Source organism: Chlorocebus sabaeus, chromosome 11 (genome assembly GCF_047675955.1).
Source record: "Chlorocebus sabaeus isolate Y175 chromosome 11, mChlSab1.0.hap1, whole genome shotgun sequence".
NCBI classification, from domain to species: Eukaryota; Metazoa; Chordata; class Mammalia; order Primates; family Cercopithecidae; genus Chlorocebus; species Chlorocebus sabaeus.
In genome coordinates, this window is record NC_132914.1 from 114,294,610 (window position 1) to 114,319,452 (window position 24,843).

Consider the following 24,843-nt stretch of genomic DNA (forward strand, 5'->3'; position numbering starts at 1 on the left):
AAATGCACTTCTGCATTTACTACAGCTCCTGGCACCAAGAAAGGTGGGTACATTAAAAGGCACTCAAAGATAAGATACCAATGGTCAACCAGTGAGCGAGAGCAGAGAGCAGCTATTCCCAATACTACCGCCCAGGTGGAGCTTGCGTTTTCAATGGGGCAATATCGCCCCCAAGGGACAAAAATTTGTTCTTGGGGGAGTGAAAAAAAGTATGTGTATTTATGCTTTTAATGCATAAAGCACATACACACACACACACATAGTACATAAGCAGTTGTAGTTTATCTTTGGCATTTGTTAATTCACGGAGCTGTGCACGGTGGCTCAAGCCTGTAATCCCAGCACTTTGGGAGGCTGAGGTGGGTGGATCGCTTGAGGTCAGGAGTTTGAGACCAGCCTGGCCAACATAGTGAAACCCCGTCTTTACTAAAAGTAGAAAAAAGTAAAAAGAGTAAAAAAATTAGGCCAGGCACAGTGGCTCACATCTGTAACCTAGCACACTTTGGGAGGCCAAGTCGGGCAGATCACCTGAGGTCAGGAGTTTGAGAGTAGCCTAGCCAACATGGCAAAACTACAAATACAAAAATTAGCCAGGCGTAGTGGTGTGTGCCTGTAATCCCAGCTACTCAGGAAGCTGAGACAGGAGAATCGCTTGAACCCAGGAGGCAGAGGTTGCAGTAAGCCAAGATCGTGCCACTGCACTCCAGCCTGGGCGACAAAGCGAGACTCCATCTGAAAAAAAAAAAAAAAAAATCAGCCGGGCACGGTGGCTCATGCCTGTAATCCCAGCACTTTGGGAGGCCGAGGTGGGCGGATCACGAGGTCAGAAGATTGAGACCATCCTGGCTAACACAGTGAAACCCCATCTCTACTAAAAATACAAAAAAAATTAGCTGGGCGTGGTAGCAGGCACCTGTAGTCCCAGCTACTCGGGAGGCTGAGGCAGGAGAATGACGTGAACCCGGGAGGCGGAGCTTGCAGTGAGCCGAGATTGTGCCACTGCACTCCAGCCTGGGTGGCAGAGACTCCATCTCAAAAAAAAAAATCATTTCATTGAGGGCTCACAGCAGTACTATTTACAATAGTTCAAAGGGGAAATAGCTCTAATGTCCATCAGTAGCTTAATGGATAAACAAAATGTGCGCCAAGGCAGGCAGATTGCTTGGGCCCAGGAGTTCCAGATCAGCCTGAGCAACATAAAGAAACCCCATCTCTACAAAACAAGCAAGCGAGCAAGCAAATAAACAAAACACCAAAACAAAATTAGCCGGGCATGGTGGTGCATACCAGTGATCCCAGTTACTTGGGAGGCTGACGTGGGAGATCCCCTGAGCCCAGGAGGTGGAAGTTGCAGTGAGGTACAGGCTGCAGTCAGTCATGACTGTGCCACTCCACTCCAGCCTGGGCCACAACTTTTATTTCAAAAATTAAAAACAAAATAGACTGGGTGTGGTGGCTCACACCTGTAATCCCAGCACTTTGGGAGGCCAAGGCAGGCAGATCACCTGAGCTCAGGAGTTCTAGACAACCCTGGGCAACACACTGAAACCCCGTCTCTACTAAAAATTCAAAAAATTAGCCGGGCGTGGTGGTGCGTGACTGTAGTCTCTGCTACTCGGGAGGCTGAGGCAGAAGAATCGCCTGAGCCCAGGAGGCAGTGGTTGTGGTGAGCCGAGATCGCACCACTGCACTCCAGTCTGGGCGACGCAGCAAAGCTCTGTCTCCAAAATAAATAAATAAATAAAAATAATAAAAACAAAACAATGTGGTATATCCATAAATATTTAGCCATAAAAAGGAATGAAGTGCCAATACATGCTACAAAGAGGATGAACCTTGAAAGCATGATGTTGCGTGAAAGAAACCAGGCACAGAGGTCACCTTGTGTGTGATTCCATGTACGTGAAATGCACAGAACAGGCAAATCCCAAGACAGAAAGCAGACTGGTGGGTGCCACGGGCTGGGGGAGGGAAGAATGGGGAGTGACTGCCTAATGGGCTTGGGAGTTTTATTTTAGGGTGATGAAAATGTTTAGGAACTGGAGGTGGAGGCTGACAACATTGTGCATGAAGTAAATACCAGTGATACGGCTAATTTCATGTAAGATGAATGTCATCTCTAGAAAAAAAAGTCAAAACGATTTCGGGGGTTGGGGGTGATTAGGAAAAAAAACAACCTAAAAAGCCTCCTGGAGCAGGCAATACTGGAAAAAAGGCTGAGAAACCTTGGGGTGGAGGACAGCACAGATATTGGGCACAGAGCCCTCTGCACAGTAACAGCCACAACTGAGAAAATCGTCCTACAAAAACTGGTAGATTATTGAGGAATTCTAGGATTGTGAGATTATAATGGTTTGGAAATAGGAAAACCGTAACTTTCATTCAAAGTACGAATTTCTCCCAAATTCAATAGCTTGCATATGAACATTTCTATTAGAATTCTTTCATTTAAAAAGTAGGTGGAGAGCCGGGCGCGGTGGCTCATGCCTGTAATCCCAGCACTTTGGGAGGCCGAGGCAGGCAGATCACTTGGGGTTAGGAGTTCGAGACCAGCCTGGGTAACATGGTGAAACCGTGTCTCTACTAAAAATACAAAAATTAGTTGGGTGTGGCACCACACACCTGTAGCTCCAGCTACTCAGGAGGCTGAGACACAAGAACCCAGGAGGCGGAGGCTGCAGTGAGCCAAGACTGTGCCACTGCATTCCAGCCTGGGTGACAGAGTAAGACTCTCTCCCAAAAAAAAAAAAAAAAAAAAAAGGCAGGTGGAAATTCTTTTTTTCTCTTTTTCTTTTCTCTCTTTTGAGATAGTCTTGCTCCGTCACCTAGGCTGGAGTGCAGTGGCGCCATCACAGGTCACTGAAGCCTCGACCTCAAGCAACCTTCCTGCCTCGGCCTCCTGGGTAGTGGGGACTATAGGCGCAAGTTATCACACCTGGCTAATTTTTAAATTTTTTGTAGAGACGGGGGTCTTGCTATATTGCTCAGGCTGATCTCAAACTCCTAGCCTCAAGCGATCCTCCCACCTTGGCCTCCCAAAGTGTTGGGATTATACAAGCCACTGTGCCCAGCTGGAAATTCTAACCATGCAAGGATTCTATAAGACTGCCCAGTTCATTCTCCCAAAATTTCTCCTTTCTGTATTCTGTGCAACTTCCTTCCCTGCATTTACTAAACGACGTGTAGCTCTTCCCACTCCCAAAGACTTGAATCATTGTTCTTAGTTTTTTTTTTTCTTAATTGCACAGCCAAATAGGAAGTAGAACTTCCTATGGAAATATTAGCCCACTTTAAACTTAATAATAATAAACAAACAAAACCATTGAGGGGGCACCACTGTATCAAAACCCTAAACTCTATGGTGTTAGCCTAGCAGTCAAGTGGCAAGGAAACACCTCCCGGAGGCCGGAAGGCTGGAGAGCTCTGTTTGGGGGTCAGACTTGGTAAAATTGTTGCTTTTGATTTGCAAGGTGGAACCACGGGCCCTGCAGCCAGTCTAGAGAAAGCAGCCAAAAGAGACAAGGAATACAGTGTGTAGACTGCTCTGTTGTTTATCACCAGGGAAGACAAGAAAAACAGGAGTGAAGCAAAAATGTGCTGGTTTGAGAACTAAAATGGAAGAGACTGAAATCCCAGGTGTCCTATGTGGAAAAGGCCACTGCTTCTGCACACCAAGAGATGAGAACGAAAATCAGCCATGCCAGTGGCTCACCCCTGTAATCCCAGCACTTTGGGAGGCCAAAGCAGGTGAATCACTTGAGGCCAGGAGTTCCAGACTAGCCTGGCCAACATGGCGAAACCCTGTCTCTACTAAATATACAAAAATTAGCTGGGAGTGGTGGTGTACACCTGTAATTCCAGTCACTTGGGAGGCTGAGGCACAAGAATTGCTTGAACACAGAAGGCAGAGGTTGCAGTGAGCCAAGATCACGTCACCGCACTCCAGCCTGGGCGACAGAGCAAGACTCCGTCTCAAATAAATAAATAAATAAATAAAAGGCCAAGTGCAGTGGCTCAGGCCTGTAATCCTAGCACTTTGGGAGGCCGAAGCAAGCAGATCACAAGGTCAGGAGATAGAGACCATTCTGGCTAACACGATGAAACCCCATCTCTACTAAAAATACAAAAAATTATCCAGGCGTGGTGGCGGGCGCCTGTAGTCCCAGCTACTTGGGAGGCTGAGGCAGGAGAATGGTGTGAACCCAGGAGGTGGAGGTTGCAGTGAGTCGAGATCACGTCACTGCACTCCAGCCTGGGCGACAGAACAAGACTCCACCTCAAAAAAAAAAAAAAAAAAAAGGCCAGGTGCAGTGGCTCACACCTGTAATCCTAGCACTTTGGGAGGCTGTGGTGGGTGGATCACAAGGTCATGAGATCGAGACCCTCCTGGCCAATATGGTGAAACCCCATCTCTACTAAAAATACAAAAATTAGCTGGGTGTGGTGGCACACGCCTGTAATCCCAGCATCTCGGGAGGCTGAGGCAGGAGAATCACTTGAACCCGGGAGTCCGAGGTTGCAGTGAGCCGAGGTCATGCCACTGCACTCCAGCCTGGCGACAGAGCCAGACTCCATCTCAAAGGAAATCACTGAACAACAAAGGCCTGTTAAATGCTTGTAATCAGCAGTTTGGGAAGGCGAGGCAGGTGGATCACCTGAGGTCAGGCGATTGAGACCAGCCTGATGACTGACGTGGTGAAACCCCATCTCCACTAAAAATACAAAATTAGCTGAGGGTGGTGGCATATGTCTGTAATCCCAGCTCCTTGGGTGGCTGAGGCAGGAGAATCGCTTGAACCCGGGAGACAGAGGTTGCAGTGAACTGAGACTGCGTCACTACACTCCAGCCTGGGCAACAAGAGCGAAACTGTCTCTTGAGCAACAAAACAAAAAAACATTTTTCACTTAAGCAGCGAGCCTCACCTTTGGTTAATATCAGATGAAGGCAGCCACATTAAGTCAGTGGGAAGGGAGAGCCAAGAGGCGATAAAGCAGGCTGGAAAGTTCTTAAAAAGAACTTCTGCTAAGCTTTAGAAGGAATCAATGCTAGAGGAATCGCAAGCTTGTTGTACTAATAAGTAAATAAAAATCTTGGACAGGCCCCTAAAGGTGCACCCAACAGGAAGTGGAGTATGAAAGTAGGCTAGCACCCGGGCAGGATGCACCTGACACCCACTTCTGAGGAGACCAGAGAGGATGAGATTTGAGGAAGAACTTCCCAGAGGGCAGGGAGTTCCTCCGGAGAGCAGTCAGGGCTTACGCAGGAAATGTCACCCCCGGCCATGACAAGGGCAGGGGTCTTAACAAGGTCCCCCGCGAGTGGGATTTCATCCCTGCTAGAGACCAGCAACTTCTGTTTCATTCTTTCTTTTCCCCAAATGGGAGTTCTTACTGCAGCTACTGTCCCTGCTTCACCTCTGAACGGGCATTGGGGGTGGGGAATCCTGGAGGCACCACGCTGGGCCGATGGAGGGAACTTGCATGGCCCAGAAAAACTGGGCTGAGGAGGATGCAGGGACCGCGGAGGGTTCTGGGGATGAGGTACACACAAGTTGGTGCCCACCAAACCTTTTCTCTTCCTTTCGGGCCCACAGGAAACCATTTGGCACTTCCTCTGGAAAGAGGGCATGGCCGGGCCCTTGAGATCTGGCTGTTGAGGCAGAGCTAGCACACGTGACCCACGCGGTGAGGTCTGCTCTCCGCTTCTGCAGCCATCTGCGGTGGAGACTGAGTGTACACAGGCAGTGCCACCTCAAGGGAACTCCGCTGCCTCTATGTGCTACTGAGGCAGGGGCGACTTGAGCTGGAGACTGGAGAAATGTGTCCGTCCCCACAGACAGCCTGGCTTAACTGTCCGTGGCTGTCTCCTGCCATGGAGGAGCACACTGGAGTGGCCTGTGTGGTGGACCAGAGCTTCTACCCACACTGTGTTCTGTCTCCTTTCCTAGAACACAATTGGACGACGTTTCCCGCCTCCGTGCAAAATGAAAGTGGACATAAGGGGCGCCACTTCCACACCCGGCTCATGGAAGCTCCCAAATGGTCACGGCCCTCCATGCTGCCCCCGATTTCAGGCTGGATGGAGACAGACGGCTCAGGGTGCTCTGTCTCTGATGCCTGCACTGGGGCTGCCCTGCCAGCCCATTCCCCTGCCCAGTATTATGGAAGCAAAAAAGTTCTATGGTGTTTGAGCCATTGTAGCTTTTCGGGTCTATTTATTACAGAACTAGCATAGCCCTAATACAGTCATTGCTACGTGACCATAACACATATATTCTATAATTGCACATAATTTTATTCACTGAAGGGATGTCCTTTACCTTCAAGATTCTAAATTTTCAGAAATGCAACATTCAAGGTTAAAGTTGCGGCTAGACCAAGGCTAAACCATGGCGAGGTAGTTGCTTGCGCCGGAGGGTGTGGGTGTGAACAGCTGGAGCTCAGTGGTTCCTGGCGACTCAGGGACCACCTGTATTCCACATCCGGCTTCCCACCCACGCACACGCAGTATGACCTGGGTTTCCCCTTTATACAGTGGAATGCTAAGTGCCTACACCCTAGCCCGGGTCAGCCAACTATGGCCTGTGGGCACCATCCTGTCTGCAGCCTGTTTTTGTATAGCCCTTGAGCTAAGAATGTTGTTGACACTTTTAAAAACAGAGAACATGCGACAGTCTGCACGCGACCTGCAAAGCCTAAAACTTTACTATCTGCGCCTGCCTCATCGGATTGCTGGGAGGATTACAAAGACTTTATTAGGCCAGTGCCCGGCTCGAAGTTAGCATGCCACACAAAATAATACGTACAGTACAGCTATTCACGTCTCCAAAAAGCAATTGTCCCACATCCAAATTCTGCATTTTGTCCAGCTGATGTATCTCCTTCCCTCCAAAAAAATAAATAAATAAATAAAAACATGAAGAGCTGCATCTTGATCATCATGGTCACAGACACTCTTCAGTTAAAAAGTTGCTGGGAGTCTGAGTTCCCTTACTTGGGAGTAAGGACTAAGGAGGGGAAAGCACAGATAGCCGACAGCCGCAGCAGAAAGCCTGCAACACGCCGGGCCGCTCTGCTCAGTGTTCTCCGTGGAGAAAGACCGAAACATTTAAAAATGAGAACGAGACTTTAAGTAGATAGTATGCAATGGAAAACTGAGCCGGCAACAGTACCTAATGCTGGTTTTCTCAATAAAACCATTCTGCTGTGTAAATGCGCTTCTAATGGGGATCTGTTATAAGTCTCAGGCAGCCAACAGGAAAGCTGGCCTTTCAAAATCTGATTAGGTGGATAATGTTTGCAAACATGACGCCTGGCAAAACCAGTCTGATTCTAAGGTAAACTCACTTTGGACGTAACTGATGTCTCGCTGAGACAGCTTTTCAAAGCATGTCTGCAAACAGCGGACCCCCGGGGATGGTGCGTGCGTGTAGGGGAGGGAAATCCCAGGGTTTAATATATCAAGATGACACACACGCTGCACACTTCTCTTAGAAAGTCACGACGCACAGTCCTGTGCGTTACGGGTATGGAGAAACACCACCATAGAGTCGACTGACTTTGTTTAACCTATAACCTTTTTTCCTCCCACATAATAGGTAGTAACATTACACAGAATCAGTGCTCTGGAGACATTTTGGACACATCGTATACAGCGCAGCCATTCAAATCAACGGCAACAGAACGCACGAAGAACCTGGTTTTCTTTCAAAGCATGAGCAGTTCTCATTTTACAACATGTGTAACTTCACATAATTCAAAAAGTGCAATCTTTGCATGACAACCAGATAATTCTCAAAGGTTACTAGTGAGCTGATAAAATGAACGTTTGGCAAGGAGGTCATGGTTTACAGGTAGGCTGTCCGCTCACCAATGCTTAGAAAAATTCAGCAGAACATACTTTTCATATTTAGATCCGAAGAGAGGTGAGACACATTCTACTCAAGTCACGGCTGGGCTTTCTGTCCTGAAACGAAATTGGGCAGGCCATTTGCGTGGTTTCTCTGGATAAGTTCCATTTATTAATCATTGTACAAAAAAATCTTGGCATTCGTTTGAAGAGAAAAGAAGTTGCTATATCCAAATATTTAACATTTTAACATAGTGAAAGTTCGACTTTTGTAACAGGGCTTTTTAAAATGGAGAAAAGTTTTGGAAAATTTTTAAAAAGAAACTTATGATTTATTAGAGTACAGGATCCAAAACACGTTTTTTAGAAAAATATAAAGTGCCCAAATACCAACTTACACAGGTGATACAGGCTTCCTGGAGCCCCGTGAAGCATTCATGAAGAAAGACATTTAAAAACAGTCTAGGTACATATTTACAGCTGGGTCAGTAAAGGTAAAACCATCTTTCTTGGCTTTGATGTTTCTAAGAAAAAAGGAAATCAATCAAACCAGAAAACCAAAAATTGCAACTCTCAGCATGCTCAGTTTCTTATTAATGCATCTCATTCATATTAATTCCATATTACCGAACTTTCCCCTTTAAATGAGAGTAGTGTACAATCCTCCCAACCTCGGCGGGTCAGGTGCTGTGAGTGGTCACATTTTCAGATGCAGGTTCAAATCCTTTGACTTTGGATTTGACTGATGAGGAACGTGGACAGTGGATAATAGCTAATTTAGGATGGAGGAGCCAGGGGCCAAATCCCCATCTCTTTCTAGTAACTGCTTAAAGCCTTCCCTTGCTATGAAGTGGTCTCAGGTGGCTTTCCAAACCTCAGTCACCCCAGGGTTTCCAAAGGGTAAACAAGCAGCAGGCATTCAACGTGGGTGAGAATACTGCATGCAGAGGGAAAGACAGGTGCACAGACAGGCCCCTAATGCCCCATTCATTAGAGCAACTGCATCATTCTAAACGCTGAGAGCAAAGTAACTAGGTCCTAACTTCAGAAGTTAGCTTCCACTGATTAATGACGAGATTCGCTCACTTGAGAACCGGCAGGCCGAGAGTTGGAGGAGCTCCGGAGCTGCACGAAGGCGTGCAGTTACTCTGGGCTCAGTTACTAAGAACTTCGGAAAGGAGCCAGTGCCATCTGAACACACAGTCAGGCTTTCCCAAAAGACGCCACAACAGGCTTCATCCTGCTGCCTTCAGGACCCTGGTGGCTTGGAAAAGCAGATTCCAACACGCACATCTCCTTTCACGCAAATCAAAGACATTCTCTCTCTTTCTAACCCGCCACATTCAAACAGGCCTTGAAGTGACTCTAAGGAATAGCAAGAGGTGTGGAACCACTTTTTTTCCCTTCAAAACCTTTTTTTTTTTTTTTAAGGTTCATGATTTTTTTTTTTTTTTTTCTGATTACAAAAGCAAAACCTCATTTTTTGGTCTTTGGAGACCATGGAGTATGATTTCTAAGAGCAAACATTTAACATCAGATTTGTATGTCTCACTACAAAAAGAACCCATCACTGATGTAAGACCTACTCATGATATTGAAGTAGATTTTTAAAATCAAAAAATAAAAGTAGTCATTTAAAAGGAATTGTAGATGAGTATGGAAAAATCCATTCACAAAGTTCACTATTTGCATTTTCTCAAAGAATTTTATGTAATAAAATAGAAAACTAATGATTTATAGAGATGTGCATAAACTCGAGAGAGGAATATGGAAGGGAAAACTGTGTTATATTCCCATTTAAATTTAAAAAAAAAGATAAAACACTTGAAATCTGTGTTTCACATATTAGAAAAAAATAAATTCAAATGATTCTAATTACCATTAGCTTGTTAATGTCTCCATCTCTAAGATGCTGCCAAGATAGCACACAACTTTACCTCTGAATATGCAACTAAATTCAGGGTAAAAAGACACACAGTCCTCACTCGGGACCGAACATGTTCCACAGAGAAATCAGAAGGAAATTATTGCAAATGCATAACCCCATCTGTCCAGCCAAGGAAATGTTCTGAGACAAATGCAGACAGGCGGGGGAATGGAGTGAATACAAAGAATGATACAGGAGCGTCGACTGTGAGACCTCATGAAGACAGAATGTCACAAACTGTCACCACAGGACAAGCATACAAGCCATGCCACTGACACAGTGCCTTTCAGATTAATTCACTAGTGTAGGCGGAGAGCAACATTGTCTTTGCAGCTGGGGAAGAGCACACGGTATTTAAACTTAGTAGGAGGCAACCAGCACTACTGGTGGAGTGGCTTTCCTGGTGCAGCAGGTCCCGAGGGCTCCGTGGAGGCGTCTTCTTCCGGAGTCCCGTTCTCTTGGAAGATAGCAGCAGCAGCAGCAAAGGTGCAATGTCCTCTCTAGACTTTACTCATCTATGTTCTCTTTCTTTGCACTGTAAATATTTTGCACCGTTTCATAGACGAACTCCAGATCTTCTGGATACCGGATCTCCAGCTCTGCGTTTGGGATGTAGTGAGTGCCAGTAAACTCTGAGAAATAGCGTCCCACATCAGGGTGTGAGATTTCTTGAGGCTCCACGTTATATTCCAAGTTTTCTGTTGGTAAAGAGGCACACGGGCATTCTCATTACAATGTCCACTGCTGCCACGCCTTTCCTCCAGAGAACCTCCCATCACCCCTTCCAGGTGGCATTTTTGAGGTGGAGAAGGGAAGACTGAAGACGTTTATGGAGTCAGGGGAGGGTAATGGGAAAAGGGCAGCGAGTGGCAATCAGGAGAAGGTGGGTGGTGGCACAGCTACCCCAAGAGCTCCCCCACGGAACAGCAGGATTTTCCTAATCTCTGAGCAGGATGTCTGGCTCCAGCAAAAGTCCAAAGGTCTTTTGGGCAGTGGCAAACTGGAGACTCAACAGGTCCCTCTGACTGGACAATGGGACAAGATTATCCCTGCCTGCTCTTTTTTTGGCAGTGGCTAAGTTTCTGAAGCTGCGATGTCACATGGTGACAAGCCTCGTACCTGCCACCCCTCTCCTCGATTCACAGGAGTCCCTCACGCAGACCACACTTTCCACCCGAGCTCTTTCCAACACTGGCTTTCAACAGCGAGCAGCCTCTTTCCAGGGCTGCTGTGAGACTGTGGGATGAATGGAAGATGGCTTGCACCTCCAGACCCCATGTGGATATCAGACATTATTATCTGTACCATCTCTTGGGAAAACCATGCTACCTCTTCTCCCTGTTCTCTATTTCGCCACTAGAAAAATAGAAAATAGGGCCGGGGCAGTGGCTTACACCTGTAATCCCAGCGCTTTGGGAGACCAAGGTGGGAGGATCACCTGAGGTCAGGAGCTCGAGACCAGCCTGACTAACATGGTGAAACTCCCGTCTCTACTAAAAATACAAAAACTAGCCAGGCATGGTGGTACACTCCTGTAGTCTCAGCTACTCAGGAGGCTGAGGCAGGAAAATCCATTGAACCTGGGAGATGGAGGTTGCAGTGAACCGAGATTATGCCATTGCACTCCAGCTCAAAATAAATAAATAAATAAATAAAATAAATGAAAGAAAGAAAGGAAGGAAGAAATAGAAAATAAGACCGTAAAAATTGAAAAAAAAAACAAAAAAACAAAAAATAGGGCCAGGCACGGTGGCTCATGCCTGTAATCCCAGCACTTTGGGAGGCTAAGGCAGGGGGTCATGAGGTTAGGAGTTTAAGACCAGTCTGGCCAAGATGGTAAAACTCCATGTCTACCAAAAATACAAAAATTAGCCACGCGTCGTGGCAGGTGCCTGTAATCCCAGTTACTTGGGAGGCTGAGGCAGAGAACTGCTTGAACCCAGGAGGCAGAGGTTGCAGTGAGTCAAGATCACACCACTGCACTCCAGCCTGGGCAACAGAGCGAGACTCCATCTCAAAAAAAAAAAAAAAAAAGGAGAGACAATACAGGCAAGGTATTCGAAAGGCTTGGTTTCCCACCTTCCCAGAATAACTGGAACAAGGCTCCTCTACAGGGCCAGTTAAAGGACGGTGTTTTGTGCACCCTTCTTTGCCGTCCACGGAGGCCTGGCCCAAGACTGGGTGTGGCCCCTGATTCAGAAGAAGCCCAGCCATGCCCTCCATGACCTAGCACCGGAAGGGAGCTGGGCTGGGCAGATCCTCCTATTGTGACTATGTCCCCAGGGCGCCCCAGTTCCAATCACTCCAAAGCCATCCTTGGCACTGCCCATCACCCGAACGAACGTAAGTGGGTCTATGAATTAATACCAGTAAGGCCAACCGATGGGCTTACCGACACAAAGTGTGGCCTATTATTTCTTAAACAGCTGGGTTAAACGTCCTGAAACACAAAGTCAGGGCATCAGAGGCCCTGCATCCCCGAAGTACGCAGGAAGAACGCAGGTATCTTTCTGAAGCACTGACTTTAACTGGTATTTGTCTTTGGGAAGAGGGGGGAAGAGTTGTAGGACTCAATTTGCAGGGTTTTGTTTTTTGTTTTTTTTTTTTTTTTTTTGAGGCGGAGTTTCGCTCTGTCGCCCAGGCTGGAGTGCAGTGGCCGGATCTCAGCTCACTGCAAGCTCCGCCTCCCGGGTTCACGCCATTCTCCTGCCTCAGCCTCCCGAGTAGCTGGGACTACAGGCGCCCGCCACCTCGCCCGGCTAGATTTTTGTATTTTTTAGTAGAGACGGGGTTTCACCGGGTTAGCCAGGATGGTCTCAATCTCCTGACCTCGTGATCCGCCCGTCTCGGCCTCCCAAAGTGCTGGGATTACAGGCTTGAGCCACCGCGCCCGGCCTGCAGGGTTTTTTTTAACCACAAAACAGGAGGAGCTGAAGAAATGTGCTAATATGTTGTTTTAGGCTGTTTCTGCAGACTGTGACCAGGGACAGAACTGTCTGAACAGATCAGTACCACTGAGGAAGTCAGACACGTCATGTGCAGAGATGAATGTATGGAGGCTGTTTACCTGAACAGTACTTATGCTAGAAAAATGGAAGAGCAGTGTAAACGTCCCCGTGTGGGCCACTGTGTGAATAAATGATGGCACACTAATTCAGCAAAGCAGGAGGCGGCCATGAAAATGAGTAACCTGTTTGTGAGTTCCTCCAAGAAACGTGGGGGTAGAAAGGCTGCACCACTTAGAAAGGGCCTGGAAGGCCACGGATCAGGGGTTGCTCCACGATGTGGCACAGTGACAGAGTTTAAACTGGGTACTTACAATGTGCCAGACCCCACAGTGGCATCACAGGCACCCCCACCACGTAACCCTGGAAGGAGCCCCCTTCTGCTTTTGAGTGGGCTGCCCAAGGATTTAACCCCAGACTCAAACCAGACAGTCCCTTTCCAGAGCTGAAGGGAACCAGACGTAAGACAAACCCAACAGTCAGGAGACAGCAGGCAGGGAGGGGCTGGGTAGACTTAGAGAACGCCGCTGCCCCCAAAGGGACGCTTCAGCCCACGTTACACACAAGAGCTTGTGGTTTCAGGACCTCCCACTTTTTCCAGAAGGAAACTGAGTCATCCACTAACTCTGATCTCTCTGCTGTCACCAGTAGGTCTCTAGAGATGATTTTCTCTTGGGAAAAAATCAATAAATGTTAAAAAAAAAAAAAAAAATGCTGCAAATGTTTCAAAATGCCACTGGCTAAGATGCCCTTTCCTGTCCACCCACTGCTGCCACCTCCCTCTTCACATCCAGTTACAGGAGGAGGAATCAACTAGCAAAGCGTATCTTCCTTGAGAAGGCTTGTGGTGACATGACCACGACCCAGTATCTTAACTAGACCAGCTGTCAGGGCCCTGGCCTTTGGATTTTCTATTCTTTTTTGTAGAGACAGGGTCTTGCTACGTTGCCCAGGCTGGTTTCAAACTCCTGGGCTCAAATGATCCTCCTGTCGTGGCCTCCCAAAGTGTTGGGATTCCAAGTGTGAGCCACCATGCCTGGCCATGTTTGGATCGTCTGGCAGAGCTGCACAGAAATAGCAGAGGGAGAGTAAAGATTCTTGGAATACCATCGAGACAAAATCCCCTTTGCTCTAAGGGAACCACTGTTCCTGTCATTGGTAAGCAGGACATAGATATCTGAAGTACAGAGAATTCAAGCAGGTAGTTAGAACAACTGCTTTGTTGCCAGTTCGTATGGAGCAATAGTTCTCATCTGGGGGCTCTTTTGCTACCAAAGGGACATCTGGTAAGGTCTGCAGACATTTTTGGTTATTGTAATTGAGAGCTTCTGCCAGCTTGTAGTGGGTGGAGGCCAGGGATGCTGCTAAGTACACTACAATGCACAGGACGGCTCCCCACAAATGGCTATCTTGGCCAAAGTGTTACTAGTGCTGGGCTGAGAAGCCCTGCTCCAGAGCCCCAGCCCTGTGTTTCAGTATTGTTCCCTTCTCCTCCACATTTTCCTTTCTATGTATTATCAAGGAACAGCCTGGTGTTAGTAACATTCAGCTTCTGTTGGGAGGAGGAAGGAAGGGGAAACTCAGGCTATCATCCACAGATTTGCCAGGGCAACGTGACCCAACAGCTACTGCACAGAATTTTGAACCTGGGCCCAGAACGAGATGCATGCGAAGTCCAGGCAGGGACGGTGGGAAACCAGGCGACAGGTAAATGACAGTCCATGAGGGCACTCCCAGCCCCACTCCTGGCTGTTAGAGAGGAAAGAAGGACTGGATTTGGTGCATTTACTGGCCTGGGCTCCTAGCTTGCTAAGAAGCAGAACAGGAAAAAAGTAACAACATAATGAAGTTGGTGACTACGTATTATGAAAGAAAAATAAATGCCAATCCACTAAGAAGATTTTCACAAAGTTTACTTTTAAGAAAAATGATAAATCTAAGTAACACAAAACTTAATTGAGTAAAACATGAACCAGGCACCAATTAAAAGTTCTGAAAAATCTTGAGGACTCTTCCTGGATTCTCTTCAAGTTTTCAGAAAAATCTGTCTGCTTATTTTAAATTTTCAGCTACCCCAAAATATATGAATACTATGGAAACACCACCCAAGTCCTGTGTGAGCACTGTGAGCACCTGTCCTGTCCTGAGCCGGTCCTCCTCTCCAAGAGAAAAGCACCATTGGTGTGAGTGTGTCTTTTCAGTCCTTCTCCTATGAGCACACACATATGCAGCTAGATACCTGAAGTATACTTAAAATTTGGTATTGCTTTATGTGGTTTATACTTAGAATACTTATATAAAACGTATTCTAAGCACTCGCCCGCAACTGGCTTATTCAATTGCAGCTTAGTATTCATTCCAGTCTGCATAGACCCCAGGCTACTAGAAGAGTTCTTATGAGTGACAACTGTCTTGCTATTTTAACGAGGGGGCCACAGGCCTCCTTGTACACGTGTGGAGGGATCGAGGTGGAACTGCTAGGCTGGAAGAGAATGCGTGCTTGAGATTTTTACAATTTGAAAGCCAGGGCCAAAGCATCCTCTGACATATTTGTGCCACTTAACACAACCCCGCCCCCATGCAGGTGATCCCCATTCACCTCACCACACTTGCTAGCAGGTACAGCTGGCCATGGACCGTGTATGTGTGTGTGTGTGTGTGTGTGTGTGTGTGTGTGTGTGTGTCGGGCCGGGAGGCCTGTCTGGGTGGAAAGTTGAGTTTGGAAGTATCAATTAAGTTATGGAAAAGGGAACCAACATTTGTCGAGGACATGCCATGTACCAAGCATTGTACGAGGTGCTTTATCATACAGACAAAACTTAAGAACGAGATTTTCACATGGTAGTTGAATTGCTGGCTTTCCAATACAGCTGCTGACCTAGACTCAAGTAGTTGAATTCCTGGCCTTCCAATACGGCAGCTGATCTCGGCTGGGAGCTTCTGAGAAGCCTGGAAGGAGGCGGGACAGGAGCGGCATTCTCCCACCCAGGGCCGTGAAAGTATCAAAGCGCGCCCCCTAGTGGGAACACAACATCACACACATGCAAGATGCCGGACATCCCATTAGGGTTTAGGTGAACACACTGGGGGAAGTATCCTCTTCATTGTACAAACTAAAACTATTTGAAGATGTCATATATGTATGTGATTTCTAATTCACTCTTCACCTTTCTGTGCAGAGCTAGTAATTAGAAAAGCATTATGAATGGGTTCTACCTGGGCTAATAGGATCACTGGAGTCAATGGCTGAAAATTTAGATCAAGAAAAGTTTTTAAAAAATACCTTTCATAAAAACACATTAACCCAGAAATGTTCAAAAACATATTTAATATGTGTTTTTAAAACCTGGCCTCTCACTGGCTAAAAATGGGCAAATGCGAGCATAAAATTGTCCCACATGATTATAACACATTGAATAAAAAAAAATCCAGGAATCTATGGCAGAGACAAGGGCAGGGAAGGAGAGATAGGGAGAGGGAAGGGAGAAGCAGGGAGGAAGAAGAAAGCTCTTGTTCATTGAAGTAGAGACAACAACAGTGGTGGCAAAATCACCACTCGGCAATTCTCATATAAAGATTTAGGCAAGGATATTAAAAAAGTGCTAGAACCACAATGTTCAAGGTCAGTGGGGAACAGGATCTTCACAGGATGCCACAGAGTGCCCACGTGGATTTCTTCATTGAAATAGTGAGTTACTATCTTAGCCAAGTGACCAAATTCAGCATCACTCACACGGGGTCTTGCACGTGGCGAGGGATGTGAAGTATCCTCCCCAAGAATTCTTATCCTCATCTAATCAGGACTCAGACTTCACTCCCAGCTGGCAGACATCACACAGTTAAGGAACCAATGAGGCAAATCCAAAATGTTATACAATTTACAAGACAATGGCCAGGCACAGTGGCTCACACCTGTAATCTCAACACTTTAAGAGGCCAAAGTGGGCAGAATGCTTGAGTCCAGGAGTTTGAGACCAGCCTGGGCCACATGGTGAACCCCATTTCTACAAAAACACAAAAAGTAGCCAGGTGTGGTGGCACATGCCTGTAGTCCCAGCTACTTGGGAGGCTGAGGTGGGAGGATCACTTGAGCCCAGGAGGTTAAGGCTCCAGTGACTCAGGTTTGCATCACTGCACTGGATTCTTCAAAAAGTCAAAGTCATATGAAGAAGGGGAAAAACGACGAAGAATGAGGAACTGTCTTTAATAAGAGAGACTAAAGAGAAAAAAACAACCAAATGCAGCGAATGAAATCTGGTTGGATCCTGATTTTTAAAAACCAGCAAAAAATAGGCATAAGGTTATTTTGTGACAATTGAGAAATTTAAAAACTATTAGATATTATAAAATAATTATTTGTTAGGTATGATAATGTAATTGCGGTTATGCAGAGGAATCTCCTTATACTTAGACATAATTCAGTATTTAGGTCATGTCTGCAATATTCTTTCAAATGGTGCAGGAAAAAAGTAAAGTCTCTATAGATAAAGCAAATATGGGAATCATTCACTGTTGAATCGACTGGAGGGTAAACGGGGGTATGTGATGTATTATTTTAACTGTTCCATGTGTTTGAAAATGCTCTTCATCCAAACTTCCTATATATATAAAAAAAAAGCCTCTCATTCATGACACACTTTCCCCTCATCTCACAGCTGTGTGTGTTTACTGCTGTCTCTCTCCGGGATGGATTCCCTCCCCCAGCTGAATGCGAGCCTCTCCCAGGGGTGTGGCATGGGAGCTGGGACACATCGTGGGCGAGCAGGAACTTCAAATTCACCGAGCTCCCCAAGCTCACACTGGGCGAGGGGGGCAGAGCATTCAATAGGAACCAGCGGATGTGAAAGACAGGGAAGGACAGGGTGTCATGAAGTGCAGAGTGGGAACAAATGACCTGACCTCAAGGGGCAGGGAAGGGGCGGGGCGAGAAGAGCTTCTGGGAGGAAGTGACAGGAAACTAGCAGGTGAGGCAGGGAAACCTATCAGTCAGGGGCAGCCAACTGTGTGAAGACGTGCGAGCAAGAATGGTGACTTCAAGGAAGATGAGCGGAAGTGGGCGGGAGTATGCCGGGGGTGGGAACCGTGCTGGGGCTGTAAGGGGAAGGCCAGATCCCTAGGGCCTGGTAAAGCATTCCGGACTGCCTGCTGATGAGAAACTCCTAACGGTCAGTCAATTCAAGCAGCAAGTGGCCGGGGACATGCTAGGAAGATCCTCTTGCTGCTGCTAAGGAAAATGCTTGGTTGGGGACAGGCCTGGAGGCAGGTGCCAGTTAGGAAGTAGGCAAGCAGAGACCACCGGAATGGAAATGTGAGACACATGAGGAGACAGCTGTGTGTGTGTAGACAGATGTGTGGCGAGGGCAAAGAGAGAAGAGCGAGACCCGGCCCCTATGTGGTGTCACTTAGTGAGATGGGCAGGCAGAGTGAGATGGGCAGGCAGAGTGAGATGGGACAGGCAGAGTGAGATAGGCAGGCAGGAGCAGCGGGGATATGGGGGCAGCACAAAGCGTTCATGCTTTTTCTTTCTTTGCAGAGATAATCGAGTTACAACAATGGGTTCAGTGAGTCGGGGGTAAGAACAGTGGAGAGAAGACCCCCGAGAGACCTCCAAGCGCACACGCCTGGGGGCTGTTAGAGGTGGGCACAGAGCCCAGAGAAGAGCTTGGGATGGAAACACGGCTTTGGAAGTCACCAGCATATCCAGACACCCCAAGGGGGAAAGAGATGAGGGCCTAGAGGAGAGTCCCCTGGAGAGGGAGGACCCTGCAGACAGCCACACATCAGATATGTTGGGGGGCACCTGCCCCTCAGCCTAGGACTCAGAGTCCCTCAGGAAACGCTTGCTGATGGAGTGCTGATGAAACTGCCAGCAGAAGACGGGAACTAGCATAGTGTAGAAACAGCTTTGAAGTTCTAAGAATTTTCTAAGTCTCTACATTTTAAATTCCAGAAGGCAATTTGCTAACATCACCCATAATCATTTAGTTCTATCTCGATTTAAGAGATGATAAAACTGACAACCAGATGTTTTTTCAGTAATGACAATTTTATGACTAAACCTTACATTGCATGTTCAACTAGATATGATAAGAGATCAACTTCTGAAGTGAACAAGTCACAACCCCTAAAACCAAATACTTAAGATCAACCCTAAACAGTGGATAATGATGCCATGTGGTAAAGCCACAGACACTGGCCCACAGTGTTGTTGAAAAGAAAATGCTCCTTTATTCTTGTGAACGCCATATGTTGTAGGGTATCAAGCACTTACCAGGTGACTTGTGCTGGTACCAATGGCCCAGGGATCAGTCAATAATTTCCAAATCATGTGTTGATTTTTAGAGATTGTTTATATTCGACACAGCTTCAAAAGTTTAATAATATCCCCGTTGGTGCCTCCATCTGCCACAGGGAGCATATAAACCCCTTACACCGTCCCCATCACACTGAGGCAGGGCAAGCAACCTGCAGTCTCAACAAATATTTCTCCTGATGCTGCCGTTCCAGGGGATCCTTTCAGTTTCTGATGAATTGACAATAATCATTATTTTCCAGCCTTTTGAGATGAGATCTCACTCTGTCACCCAGACTGGAGTGCAGCAACACAATGATTATAGCACACTGCGGCCTTCCTTCCCAGGCCCAAGTGATCCTCCTAACCCAACCTCCTGAACAGCTGGGACCACAGGTGTACACTATTCTGCCTAACTTTTAATTTTTGTGTAGAGATGGGGTCTTGTTGTGTTGTAGCTGGGAACACAGGTGCACATGACTCTGCCTGGCTAATTTTTAAATTTTTTGCAGATATGGGGTCTTGCCCAATCTGGTCTCAAACTCCTGAGCTCAAGCAATAATCCTGCCTCACCCTCCCAAAGTGCTGGAATTACAGGTGTGAGCCAGGTGTGAGCCACCTCACCTGGCAATTTCCAGCCTTTTAGAAACTTCTGAGATTTTTATACATCCCATATTTTGATTATTGGATTTATCAGAACATAATACTGAGTTAGGTCAAACCTCATGTTTTAGGCCAGACACGAGCAGGTACAGCATGATGGATAAGGAGGAGGCTCTCTGTCAAACTGCCTGGCTTCAAATTGTGTTCTGTAAGTTAAAATTTCAATGGCTTTCCTGTGCCTCAGTTTCCTCATCTAGAAAATGATGATGTTTCTCAAATGGAGTTAATATACATTAGAATGATGCCCGTCACAGAATGGCACTACGTTAGCATTCACGTTCATTTTTATTAATAAATGTGAACTATTAATCAATGTGAATGCTTTGACAGACACTACAATGAATTCATCCTATTAAGGGGAGGTGAAATTCAACAGGAACAAAGAGAAGGGAGACGCACACTGAAGGCATTCTTGTTTCTCACCGGCTTCCACAGGCTCTGTCGGTCTCCACCTCAGTCTTGCCCTGGGCTGGCACCTGCCGGGGCGGCAGTGGCCCAGACGCCTACCCAAACTTACCGCACACTTGCGGGCGCTCAGGTGTTCCCAGGGCCGGCGCTGTGGGCTGCAGTCCCCACAGGTGGCCACACGAGGGCGTCTCCGGCATCAACCGGCAGCCAAAGCCTGGGGAGGCCAGGGGGCACTAGGGGGCCCCCCAAGTGTTCACCAGGTACCCTCCTTGTCTGGGAGGAGCCCGAGAGCAAGGTCCAGGAGGCAGGACTTATAGGAATTTGATTGGCACTGACAATGGCCAATCAGATGAGAGCTGGCAACAGTTGGCATAGGGTTCGGGTTGTGGGAGCGGAGGCCCTGGGGGAGGGCGGGTGTGACTACTGGCCCCTCGCCAGGGCTGCACCTGTGCAGACCCAGCCACATTTAGCTGACTGTGGGCCCGAAGGAGGCTGGCCATGGGGCATCAGCCGCCTCTGAAGGCACCGATGGCCGACACCCACAGTACCTACCCGAGGGCTCAGACATGCGCTGAAAACGCCCAGGGGGCCACTGGAGCAAGTAGAACCACCACTTACCTTGGGCTGCGTATCGACAGGAGCCGTCTTCCACCAGCACGTTATAGAAAGGCTGGTGGTGGCCGTGCGGTAGGCTGTGGACGTTCATGTTCCGGATCCACTCGTGTCCCATCATGCAGGTGGGGTCCCAGCCGTAGATCACACAGTTATAGCCATACCTAGTTAACACAGGAGGCACAGTCAGTCCCTGTGGACCCGGCGCAACAACCTACAGACAACCACGTGGCTTCTCTCAGCTCACATCCTCAGTTACCTGCTTTACTCCACATGAATTTTTTCTCAGGACAGCCCTGACCCCTTTTATAAACACTTCTTATTATCAACATAGGACTTTATCTGGAAAAGAATAAATTTTTCAACAAAAAGTGATTAGACGACAACTGGTCACCCAAAAGAAAAAGGTATGGGGACCTGGCCTAACAGTAGCACACCAAATTCGATTCTCAGTACAATGAAGACTCAGGTGTTAAATGCAGAACTTCTGGCCGGGCGCGGTGGCTCAAGCCTGTAATCCCAGCACTTTGGGAGGCCGAGATGGGCGGATCACGAGGTCAGGAGATCGAGACCATCCTGGCTAACACGGTGAAACCCCATCTCTACTAAAAACACAAAAAACTAGCCGGGCGAAGTGGCGGGCGCCTGTAGTCCCCGCTACTCGGGAGGCTGAGGCAGGAGAATGGCGTAAACCCGGGAGGCGGAGCTTGCAGTGAGCTGAGATCCGGCCACTGCACTCCAGCCCGGGCGACAGAGCAAGACTCCGTCTCAAAAAAAAAAAAAAAAAAAAAAAAATGCAGAACTTCTAAAATAGACAGTATCTTCATGCTCAGGATAGGGAAGGTTTGTTAAAACAAGGCAGTAAAAATACAGCCCGTAAAGGAAACGACTAACCAATTTGACATCACTAAAACCAAGAGACTAACAAATCCTGATCCAAACATTTAAAAATATGAGATAACTGGGGATATAGGAACTCTCACTAGATACTGCATGAGGTTAAGGAACTGGGGTTTTTTAGATGTGATAACAAGATGTTAAATATTAAAAGACCGAGAGAGAAGGAGACAGTGCCCCTGCCTTTTAGAGGTACATACTGAAATCACTATAGGTGAAATGGCATCTGGCAGTTACATCAATTAACCCAGAAAGGTAGGTCTGGAGGGTGCAGGGGAGAGTAAGATCCACCCCGCATGGAAGCTGTGGAGGCTGGATGACAGGAACACCACCTGGTTCCTTACAGTCCTTTCTCTCTTATAAATCTTTGCAAATTTCCATTTAAAAGTCAAAAAAAAAAAAAAAAATGCAATAAAGAATGAAAACCACCTGCCAAAAACTGGGAAAAGACATTTGCAACTTATCCTCATGTAGAGACTGATACACAGAACAACTACTATGTATCAATAGGGAGGACTAATAATTCAATTGAAAAAAATACACGAAATGGGCTGGGTGCCATGGCTCATGCCTGTAATCCTAGCACTTTGGGAGGCCAAGACAGCAGATCACTTTAGTCAGGAGTTAGTGACGAGCCTGGTCAACATGGTGAAACCCTGTCTTTACTAAAACACAAAAAATTAGCCAGGCGTGGTGGTGCGTGCCTATAGTCCCAACTACTTGGGAGGCTGAGGCAGGAGAATCGCTTGAACCTGGGAGGCAGAGGCTGCAGGTGAGGTGAGATCGCACCACTGCACTCCAGCCTGGGCAACAGACCCAGACTCCGCCTCCAAAGGAGAAAAAAAAAAAACAAAAAAACCCATGAAATGTTTGAAGAGGTGCTTAATAAAAGGAAACTTGGAACTTCGGTAGCCAGTAAATATATGAAAAGAACCTCAACGTGCTTAGTAACCCAGGAAACAGAAATTAAAACCACAGTGAAACACTATTTGCCATTTCTCACGTAAGTACACTTTTAAAGGTCTGGCAATAGCACCAGGCGAGAATAAGAACTCTAGGCTCCTAGCCTGCTGATGGGATGTAAACTGCTCCAATCATTTTGGATACAGTTTAATTTTGCCTGGTAAATAGACCACGTGCCTATCAGATTTGAAGAGCCTGAGATTAAGTGACAAGACATAAGAACAATGAGGAAATGAGAGAAAAAACTTGTGGCTTACAAAGTTACTTCCATGTTCCCAAACAGAGAAGGGTCAAACATCTAAAGGCCGCTAAAAACACTAGAAGCTCTCTCAGGAAAGTTCTGCTTAAAAAAACACAAAGGTCAAAGACATGGTTCAAAAAGAAAAAAAGGAGGTTCAGCGTTCTGTCTTCCCCAAGGGCACACTTGGGGGATAAGTGATCCAGTCAGCTCCTCCTCCACTGTGCCCTGGGGGCTCACCAGGTGCGTGTGTGTCTCCGCAGCCCCTGTGGAAGGGACACCACAGGACAGACAATCGCGGGCACTCACCTCTTATGCTTCATAATGAGCCCGATGGAGTAGCAGACATCCCTGTGCTTCTCATCGGAGCGCAGCTTCACCTCCACGCCCACCTCCTCCTTTTTGCGCTCAATGTGCTCTAGAGTGTGCTGCACCAGGTAGCCCACCGCCCCGTGCTGCCCCGGGTCTAGGGTTTGGATGTGCTGGAGGATGTCAAGCACCTTCAAGACAAGACAGAAAGACTAAAAGATAATATTTTCAGCTAGGCCTTTTCTTTTTTGCGGCGAGGGATTTAGACCTACCTACGTAACCTAACAAAGGACCACAAGGGGTGGCTGTGCCCTGATGGCCCCAGTCCAGGTCTCTGGGCCATTCTCTGATGGACCGCCACCAAATTGGCACTGCATATGCCCAGGGTTGGGCTCGACTGTAACACCGGCAGCTGGCCCAGGACACCCCAATTCAACCCGTGTGCACCTGAGGAGTTCTTTGGAAACCAGTGTGCTGGGGTAAGCACTGGGGACGCAGGCGAGGGCCCACCACCTAGGGCACTCTGGATGAGGCGGGCTCTAACAGCACCTAGCATGCTTGGTTGGCATGGGAAATGGGAGAATCCATGTTTTTCCAATACACAGGAACAATTTTCACTTGCCACTCATGAATTCAGAGGGGAAAAAAATACCAAATTGCTTTAATCGAGACCAAGAGGATGTTTGACACAACTGCCTCAGTGCTGGAAAAGATGGAAAAGTCACGAAGCGGGCACCAAAGGGATGCGTTCGTTGAGTTTATGAAGCTATACTAGAAGGAGGGAGCCACGTATATCAATATAGTTCTAAAATCCTGCTGGTCACTTCAGTGGTCTTAACTCATATGGTATTTCGTATTCAGCAGGCAGCAGGAGAAACTACATCTATGCAGAGAGGTGAAACTAGCAGCAAAGAGCAGCAGGCCTGTCTGACTCCACTATTACCGCCTGTACTGCACACAGTACCTCTGTGGAAAAAACTCCATGCTTAAAAAGACACAGCCATACAATTATTTCACACCCGTTATGTTTACAGCCCTTAGCATAGTGTTTCTGAAAGGCTCTCCTTCCAATTTACTGAGTCCTGGATTACAGCCTACTTAGTGCATAAAGCGACCTGTACTCTAGGCCCAGACCTGTCAGACTAGCTGGTGTTTTTACCTCTGAATTCCTTTCTCAGCTTCTCAAATCATGAATAATCACTGTCCTATTTGCTGATGCACTATGAGCCTGTCAAAGTATTGTGAAAACTCCAGTTTTACGCACCATGTTATCTTGCCTTTCAGACTGAGACGTGCTGGACCTCAACATTTACTGAACACTATTCTCTGCTGGTCCCTGTGCTAAGGCCATCACGTTTGTTGTTTCACTTAATCCTTCCCATTTGACGGTCAGTAATTTCTTGACCTTAAATTGGGAGGATTAAGTGGAAAAAAAAAAAAAAAAAGCTTTTAATCACTGCCACTTCCAGAAGAGGACTCAGACTTAGTGAAGTGACTGGCCCAGGGTCACGGGGTGGTGGAGAGGTGGAGTGAAGCTGTGGCCCTGGGTGTGAAGATCAACTCTTGGTCTCAACCAGTGTCATACCCTAGCAAGAGTAGGAGCATTTTTAATTAACTACTACAAAAAGTTCCAAACACATAAAAATGGACAAAACAATATAATCCCAAATACCCCAAACC

At 47.1% G+C, this 24,843-nt stretch overlaps 1 protein-coding gene across 2 annotated transcripts in view; it reads right to left on the bottom strand.

The window, feature by feature from the left end:
* Positions 1-7,686: 7,686 nt before the first annotated feature.
* Positions 7,687-24,843, bottom strand: part of FBXO21 (F-box protein 21) — a 49,246-nt gene continuing 32,089 nt past the window's right edge. The window contains exons 10-12 of one of the 2 annotated variants that reach the window (XM_008004863.3): positions 23,164-23,354; positions 20,763-20,920; positions 7,687-10,474 (exon numbers count right to left, since the gene is read on the bottom strand). In XM_008004863.3, coding sequence (XP_008003054.1) covers positions 10,284-10,474; positions 20,763-20,920; positions 23,164-23,354 — 540 coding nt within the window. In that variant the 3' untranslated portion in view covers positions 7,687-10,283. Of the gene's footprint in view, positions 10,475-20,762; positions 20,921-23,163; positions 23,376-24,843 lie in introns of both variants that reach the window. The other variant, XM_008004862.3, reaches the window with a different exon arrangement.